At 44.9% G+C, this 8,690-nt stretch overlaps 1 protein-coding gene across 4 annotated transcripts in view; it reads right to left on the minus strand.

The window, feature by feature from the left end:
* The window catches only part of PINX1 (PIN2 (TERF1) interacting telomerase inhibitor 1), a 77,460-nt gene extending 70,939 nt beyond the window's left edge, over nt 1-6,521 (minus strand). For 3 of the 4 annotated variants that reach the window (XM_017540457.2, XM_017540456.2, XM_017540459.2), the window contains exons 1-2: nt 6,370-6,521; nt 1,325-1,434 (exon numbers count right to left, since the gene is read on the minus strand). In XM_017540457.2, the coding sequence (XP_017395946.1) occupies nt 1,325-1,434; nt 6,370-6,388 (129 nt within the window). In that variant the 5' untranslated portion in view covers nt 6,389-6,521. Of the gene's footprint in view, nt 1-1,324; nt 1,435-6,013; nt 6,350-6,369 lie in introns of those variants that run through there. The other variant, XM_017540458.2, reaches the window with a different exon arrangement.
* Between the last annotated feature and the right edge of the window lie 2,169 nt (nt 6,522-8,690).

The following is an 8,690-nucleotide window of genomic DNA, read 5'->3' on the forward strand; positions in this document are numbered from 1 at the left end:
GGCTGGGGATGCGGGAGGGAAGGGGGAAGATGGAGAAGGATGATGGCTGGGGATGCAGGAGGGAAGGGGGAGGACAGAGAAGGATGATGGCTGGGGATGCGGGAGGGAAGGGGGAAGATGGAGAAGGATGATGGCTGGGGATGCAGGAGGGAAGAGGGAGGACGGAGAAGGATGGCGACTGGGGATGCAGGAGTGAAGAGGGAGGATGGAGAAGGATGATGGCTGGGGATGCGGGAGGGAAGGGGGTGGACAGAGAAGGATGATGACTGGGGATGCGGGAGGGAAGAGGGAGGACGGAGAAGAATGACTGGGGATATGGGAGGGAAGAAGAAGGATGGAGAAGGATGACTGGGGATGTAGGAGTGAAGAGGGCAGAGGAACCAAGTAGGACTCTCAGGTTTCTAGCTTGTGTAAATGGCAGATGCTACCACGTATGAAAAATGGGGAAAACTTGGGGAAAATATATTTTGGGGAATCAAGAGTTTTATAATAGAAATGATAGCCTTGAGATGATTACTCAAGTGGAAATTTCAAGCAGGCTGTTGAATTTACAAATCTGGAACTCAGAGGACAGAAATGGACTAGATATAGAAAAATGACAGTTCTCAGATTTCAACTAATTCAGTGTGGCAAGGGAATGAATGAAGATCACTGGAGCAGAGTGCAGAAAAGGGGCCTGAGGTTGAGCCTCAAAGAGCTCTAACAATCAAAAGTCCACAGAAAAAAAAAGAGATAGCAACGAATTTAGGAAAGGTGAGTGAAGTTAGGGAAGAGCAGGTGAGACAATAGTACTGTGGAGGCCAAGACAAGTATTTCAAGGAGAGAGCAGTCAGTTACATCCAGCACTGCTGAGGAGTTAAGCAATGTGAGAACAAAACAAAGGCCCACTGGATTTGGCTAATTCAAAGCATTAGATTTGAAGATCACCAAAGACCTCAACAAGAACCATTTAAGTGTGAAGATATCAGCAGAAGCTCTACTGGAGTCAAGAGCAAATGGGAAGTGAGGAAAGGGAAAAAGCGTGTAGCCTGGTTATAAAGGGGCATAAAATGTAAATCTCTGATGGTTAATTATGATTCCGGGTGCAACTAGTGAGAGGCACTATCTACGAGAGATGCTAATCATGGCAGCTTAAATAAACTGTTGACATTTATGTTCCATCCTAATTTATCATCATAAGGTCACAACAATTTTTTTATTTTGGATTGAAATCACTTACTGATCCAAAGCATAAATTTCTTCCAGCCTCCTAAGAAGGAAGTTTTCCCCTAATTTCTAATCTCTTTTCATAGCTCAGATTTTTTTCTGCTTTTCTCCAAAATACCTTTCCTTTAGACCACCCCATCTTCTCTAGCATCCTCTGGCCAAACTTGGAATCGTCATTACTCCAGGCAGTGTTCTGAGGATCCACAGCCCACTTCTGCTTCCGCCGACCTGTAAACGAAAAAGCATCTCATCAGCAATGCACCACCTTTCAGACCTGGAAAATACCACACAGACATACACATGCATAACTCTGTGTGTTTTATGTATGTATGTAAAATATGACATACATTATAATACCGAAATTAATTCAACACCTAATAGAAGGTTAACAGACTGGATCATTTATCCTGGTTTCCCCAATAAATGTAGATTCTAGACATATAAGTTGACTTCTTAAGATTAAAATTGAAATGTTCCCTCACTATGTGGCAAAGCAAATGCTCAATATCCTACAGCTGGGCCTTCCATGCTCAGCCATCAGCACAAGTGAAAGCACCTGCGGACACCAGTGTCCTCATCACCATCAGCAGCAGTTACAGCTTCCCTTGCCATGCGCTACTACATACAAAACAATATGCAAGACCAAGGATGCACTTAAAATAATAAATGCCAATTCGTCAGCGTGAGACCTGCTCCACACGCTACATGTAATAAAGATTCAGTGTTCACAATAACCCAGTAGGAGTGGATAGCAGCGTTGTCACTGGCAGATACAAAAATGTGAGACTTAGAGAAAGAAATTTACCCAACATCCCCAGCAAAAACCAGATCCTTTAAACCAACCTTAGTCCTACTGACTTCAAAGCTTATATTCTTAATCCACAACATACAACAGTCATTACTCTACTGAGGAGAGTCAATTGTACCCACCATACCTGTGACCTACAGATAACACCACCATCCCTCTCACTGAGATGCCCTGAAGCCCTCTGACCCCCCTTTGAACTTCTAAAATAACTTATCTACTTCTTAACATCTACTGTATTAGGGCTATTTATATCCACCTTTCATGTTTCCCATTAAAACATCTTCTCCTTAGGGCTCATATTCATGTCTTTTTTCTTAGGCTTCATTGCAAGAAGTAAAAAAAATACCACTTTGCCTGCAGCAGTCACTCAATAAATATGTGAGTGAAATAAGTGAATAAAAACGAAGAATGGAACGAGGGTTTGAAAGGAGGAGGGAAGACAGAGAGGAAAAAAGAAAGGAAGGCGCATAACTGAATCAAGGGAGCGCTTTGAGTCTCATCGAAGTAACTTTTTTTTAAGGCATATAAATTACTGATCATTATGAACTCAAAGTTTATCACTGTAGGTTTTAAGGAAGATTATGGCAAAACTAAAGAACTGCAAAGAATATGAAACCCAAAAGTCAACTGTGGCCAAATGAGAAATTTGGAGGTGTCATTATCATTTACCTGCCACATCAATTTAAACACATTGTCTCACCATCAATACAACCCCTCCTGCCCTGCCCATCTCATCACATAATTAAAAAGTAACACACCCCCCCTGCCAAAGAGGCTCACTGTGCCACACATAAAATCAATAGAGGCCCGTAACAATGCACACTTCAGCAAAAGTGGAAGACCTTTACAAACACATGGGCAGAAAAAAGGCCACTTAGCAAAGCAAAACAAGTTGGGCTAGAATTTATAGTGTTTTGCAGGAAAAAAAAGGTGACCCAAAAATGCTCCATCTGGCTAAGTTACCACTTTACTTACCTTGGCAAATAATCAGCATAACACTGCCTCTGCTAATGAACAACACACCAGACAGACTCCTGTTAACCAGTATTCTATATGCAAGCTGGCATCTCTACGTAGTGCTTGTCAAGGGTCTTCAACGAGGGCTTGTATGAAGGAGACAGTTTTGAGAATAAGCTCACAATCCGCAGTAAGAACTGCACACGCTTCATATTGCATACTCATATAAACAAACTATAATGCCTACACAAGAGATTAACTATTCAATATCAGGTCGTCTCTTCCCCGCGGCCCCCCACCACAATGGCAGGTAGTTTCAACCAATGGGAACATACAAGTGTTTCCGAATAAGGATGCTAAAGGGGGAGGAGGGAAGCTTCCCATTGAAAATAAGTAACAATGGGTTAAACAAAATTTATTACTGAAGAATCTCCCGGAATGTTTACTATGCAAATGTGCAGATCCTCTTAGAGGAGGCCAGGGCAGGCCTGCCATGCTTCCCAGACTCACTAGACCAGAACCCTGCTTCCCTGAAACATTTCCCGGTTCCAGGGCTGCATAAGTTTCCAGGTATGAAAAATCATGGTAAGGAAAAGACTGCCTCTGAGCTGTTCCCACTGGATCACCTTTTACATAATCTTTGTGATTCTCATGCCACAGTCTGTTCTGTGCTCAGATCTCAGCTTTGTTCATTAACACAGTAGGCCTGACTGATATCCTGTGAAAGGCCTGCTTACAACAGGGAACCCAAGGGCTCCCACTACTGGCAAAACTGATAAGAGTGGCTCATGGTGCCTGTTCATACAAATGATATAAAAAAAATAAAAGATTTTAGTAGTCTCACAAACACTGATCAAAGGAACAGACATACACGAAGAGCAGAGCTATACAGTTTATGGTGAACGCCTGCTTTCCTCCTGGGAATCTGGAGTTTTGGTGCCTGCCAGGTAGAGGGTGCCTATGTGACCAGACCCCAGGAAAATCCCAGGCACTGAGTTTCTCACTAGCTTCCCTGGTGGGCAATATTCCACATTTGCTATCATAACTCACTCCTGGGGGAGTTAAGCGTGTCATGTGTGACTCACTGGGGGCGGGCTCTGGAAGCCTGATGCCTGGCTTCCCCTGGACTTTGCCCCATGCATCTTTTCCTTGTGCCGGCTTTGTTCTGTATCCTTTCACTGTAATGAATCTTAGCGGTGACAGCGACTAGATGCTGAGTCCCCTGCCTCAATCCCCCAGCACATCACTGAATCTGGGGATGATCTTGGGACCCTTGACACAATCTGGAACAGCCATGTTTACAGCATGGTGCTGCACCTCAGGTAGAATGCCCTCAATCTGCAGATCACTATTTGGGATGTATTTAACCAGCCTCTAGCAGGGACTCCCATGTGGAAATCTAACTGTAAATGGGTCTGTTGCGATGCTTTTGGGGCAACTCCAATAAAAACCATCCACACAACAGCTCAATACCACATGACTTATGCTAGGATCCCATGTTGAGTCCCAAGAGCCAGGGGCAGAAATTTTGAACAATCTCTCAAAATGCAGAGGTTGACAGGAAGGACAGAATTGTTACACTAAATTAAATTTGGCCTGAGGATGCCTCCATACTTGAGTCCTTACATAAGGAACTGCAACCTACTTTAGAACTTAAGCTAAGAGAAAGCCTATCTTCGGAGTATACTCTTGTAAACGTATAACTGAGTCTCAATTCATTACAGCAGCTGAGCTTCACGCAATCACAGGCAGCCAGCTGATTCAAATAAGGCAAATCAGAGCAGCAACCCTAACCAAGTTGTCTCTGTATCTCACTTCTGTTTACTCTCCATAAATGCTGCCTGGCCGAATAGCAGGCTGCAGTTCTTAGAACCTGTTTCTAGTTCTGAAGGCTGCCCAATCCTCAAATCATTCTTTGCTCAATCAACCTCTGTTGAATTTGTCTAAGGTTTTTCTTACTAACAACACCAATCCTAAATATCTAATTACAGAAGATGCTATACCCATTTATCAAATGATGGAAAAAAAAACCCCACAAAACATATATTATCATGACAAGGATCTGACAATTTGGAATAACGCTGGCAAGAGGGGAACTGAAAACACTCTCTCGAAATCATGCAATCTTAATTACTGACGTCTACAAATAACATTTTACACCTCTATACTTCAGACTTTTCAAACTACGTTCATATTCACCATCTCATTGATTTAAGGCCACCTGGGGATAAAGATAGCAAGAGATTTTAGTGGTCTCACAAACACTAATCATAGCAACAGACATAAATGAATAGCAGAGCTAGGGCCAAAGTCGCCAAGTGCATACTGAAGTAAGCAAACATCAAAGAATACCAAAACCATAAGAGACCTTAGTTATCTAGGGTCTAACCCTGACTGCTCATTTTTACCGGTGAAGAAATAGAGCCCACGGATGCAGTCTAATACATATGCAGTTCTATGGGTCTCCGCTGGTCTTACTGGCAAGAATATAATGATACGGAGATAACCAGATCAATTTTGCCATTTTCTAGCTCAACGACTGTGGGCAAATTATTTTCCTTTGAACGTCAATTTCTGCCCCTGTAAACTCAGGATGGTGCCTGACCCCTTTCGTTTTGTGCTCCCAGTCTTCCATCCTCTTAGAAAACAGAGTGCTAACAGCATTTATTTCACAAAATCCCTGTGCTGGTGCGGTTGATCTGTTAAATAAGCTGTTTTTGTTTACCGCTCACTACACAACTTTCAAGAAGGCCCCGCTTTTCAGGACCAAAGCACGACTGCCATCTGGTGGCAAGCGACCTTAGCTAAGGAACCATTCAGAAGTTCAGCAGCCTCTCCAGAGACAGGGGTTTCACCGACTCCACAAAGTGAAGATAAATTCATTTACAATTACTCATCCACCCTGCACTCCCCCTCTAAGTGGCTGACGTCTCATGTTTGAGACTTCTAACTCCTTTGCTTTTCTTTTTCTGGGTCCAATACATCTTGCACAATGTGATTACAGTTTGAAGTGATCCTTCTGCTCAACCTTCTCTTTTTAACCTGAGTAAGCTGAAGTCTGGGGGAGTGAAGCAGCCAGTACGCGTCGCCACGAAGGGCGGCGGCGGGTCCAGTCCCGGGACCCGGTGTTCTGACCCCCTTTGATTCCTCCGTGCGCGCCCCAGGGTGATTCTGAGGACGGCGTCTCCGGACAGTCGCGGTCTCTCTCACTAGCAGACCCGCGGCCAACTTTCGGGGAGCTCTGCGGCAAGCGGACAAAACGAGCCAGGCTCCCTGATCCCGGACCTCATGCGCCAGGCGCACTAGGAATCCGCGCCCCAGCCACTCAGGGCTGCCGTGCGCGACACTCGGCATCTTCAGCTACGCGCCCGGGTCGGGCCTCCGCTTCCAACACTCACGCTCAGCCAGCATCGACATGTCGCAGAGTCTGTGATACCGCGGCCTTTGGACCTGGGTGACTGCGACCACTGGGCGGGCAGGAGGCTCGAGGAGAACCTGAACGCGTAACTCCCTCGCTGGCAGACTGCAGAGCCCGGGACGCGTGCTGGTGACGTCAGTGGCGCGCGACTCCCTCCTCGAGCACGCGGCGACGAGGGGGCGGGGCGGGGCGGGGCAACCTGGGGCGTGGATGGGACTACCAAGGGCTGATGGGGCGGTGGCCGCCCGGAGGGAGGCGGAGAAAGGAGTACGTATTGGCTCATTGGCTGGAGGGAGTGTGCGTACTAAGTGATTGGATGTGAGCAAAGCCCGCCTGGGCGCGACTGCCGCGCAGCACGCGTTCACATGGGTTACCTGCAGGGTCTCCATGAGGAAGCCCTAGGTGCCGGCAGGGACGCCACTGGAAAGACGTGACCTGCCCTCAAACAGCTTAGTATGAACGCTATGGACAAGGAGTTAGAAAAACTTGGCTGGAGGGGAGGAATTTGCCCTGTAATGTCCCATCTGTTCTTCATACCCTATTTCTGCTTTCTGAGATAAAGAGATGACAGAAAATAGGTCTGCTATCTGTTTATCGCTTTTTGTGTGGGACCCCAAGTTAAACAGGTAGCTAGTTCTGGGGAAAATGTTTTTTCTTTAATAAGGCAAAGGTTTTATTGATTTTCTCCACCACAAGGCACACACTGGAACGTTGCCTTTATCATATCCATCTCTGTATTTGTACCAGCACCTCGCAAAATAATGGGAGTATGGTAAGGCTCCATAGATGTTTGCAAAATTAATTGAGTGTCCCTGTCTCCAGGGGAGTTCTAATAAGATCCTAGCAATAACACTTTTAGGTATGGTAAAGAGATGTCTTTGGATGAGTGACTCTCCAGTAAACTTCAGGTAACTGCACACAGAAGCCTTTCCCACATAAAAGGAAGGTAAAAAGAGAAAGAGCACCACTGAGGTGCTTCAGTTGTCCTGAAGCAATTGAAGGACTAGATTCTTGTTTAAAATGAAATTCTCCCTTTAACTAGAAATCTGGACAAAAAACGTAAACTCTAGTTTCATAAAAGTTAGAACAAACACAAGAGGATGCTTACAGCTATCAGTGAATGCCCGGGGGATCGGGGAGGCAAGTGAATGGAATTTTCCCAGCCAAGTCAGGGAAGCTGTGACATAGGGAAAAAGGTTAAAAGCAGGGCGTTGGACTCAGGAAGCCAGGATCACAAGAATCGTAGGATAATTAGCAGATCTGTTTGATTATGCCAGAGAGAGTGGAAGGTAGTTATACAGAATGGAGAATACTGAATTGGTCAGGAAATCAGTGTTATTCAAGTACCTCCTATGCTGGTATATGATTTCAGAAAGGTAATCTTGTCTGTAAGATGGCCAGGAAGATTGAAGCAGACATTTATGGCCTGTTGCCATGGTTCTGGTGGTAAATGGTTGAATTATCATTGGATCTTGTGTTACAATCAGTTGTCTCCTGGAGATGCTCAGTTAGAGACCACAAAGGAATATTGTAGAAGGGACTCTGCCTTTTGGTGAATGCAGGATGGTTTCCAAATTTTGTTCCAACTCCAGGAATCTGTATGGCTATAAAATATTAATGGAGATCATCTACCGAAAAAAAATATTGTTAAGTTTGCGATTTTAAAAAAATTACAGAATCTTGTTTGTATTTTAAATGGCCAGCTGGGAGTGGAAATTGCACTTGTCAAAAGAAGGTGATCCATCCAAAAGAAGGTAAGGCACTCCATCTTGTCCTTCAGTCTCTTACCAGACTCCCTAGCATAGTGCTTCACAAACATGACTGTGCATGCCAGTCACCCAGAGGTCATGCTAAAATGCACATATGGTTCGGCAGGCCTAGGGTGAGTCTGAGATTCCACCTTTCTTATTTTATTTTATCTTGAGACAGGGCCTCCCTGTGTTCCCATGCTGGAGTGTAATCATGTGACCATGGCTTGCTGTAGCCTCTACCTCTCTAACTTAGGCAGTCCTCCCACCTGAATGGCCTGAATAGCTATGACTATGGCCATGTGCCACAACGTCCAGCTAAAATTTTTTACTTTTATTTTTTTAGAGATAGGATCTCCCTGTGTTTCCCAGGCTGGTCTCTAATTCCTGGGCCAAAGTGATCCTCCCACCTCAGTCGCCCAAAGTTTTAGGATTGTAGGTGTGAGCCAGATTCTGCATTTCTAACAAGTTCTAAAGATGTGGATGCCAATGATCCACAGACCTTTCTTTGCATAACAGTCCATGACATGAGCAAAGGTATGGACTCAAAGAT

This window comes from Cebus imitator, unplaced genomic scaffold, assembly GCF_001604975.1.
Source record: "Cebus imitator isolate Cc_AM_T3 unplaced genomic scaffold, Cebus_imitator-1.0 Scaffold125, whole genome shotgun sequence".
Lineage (NCBI taxonomy): Eukaryota > Metazoa > Chordata > Mammalia > Primates > Cebidae > Cebus > Cebus imitator.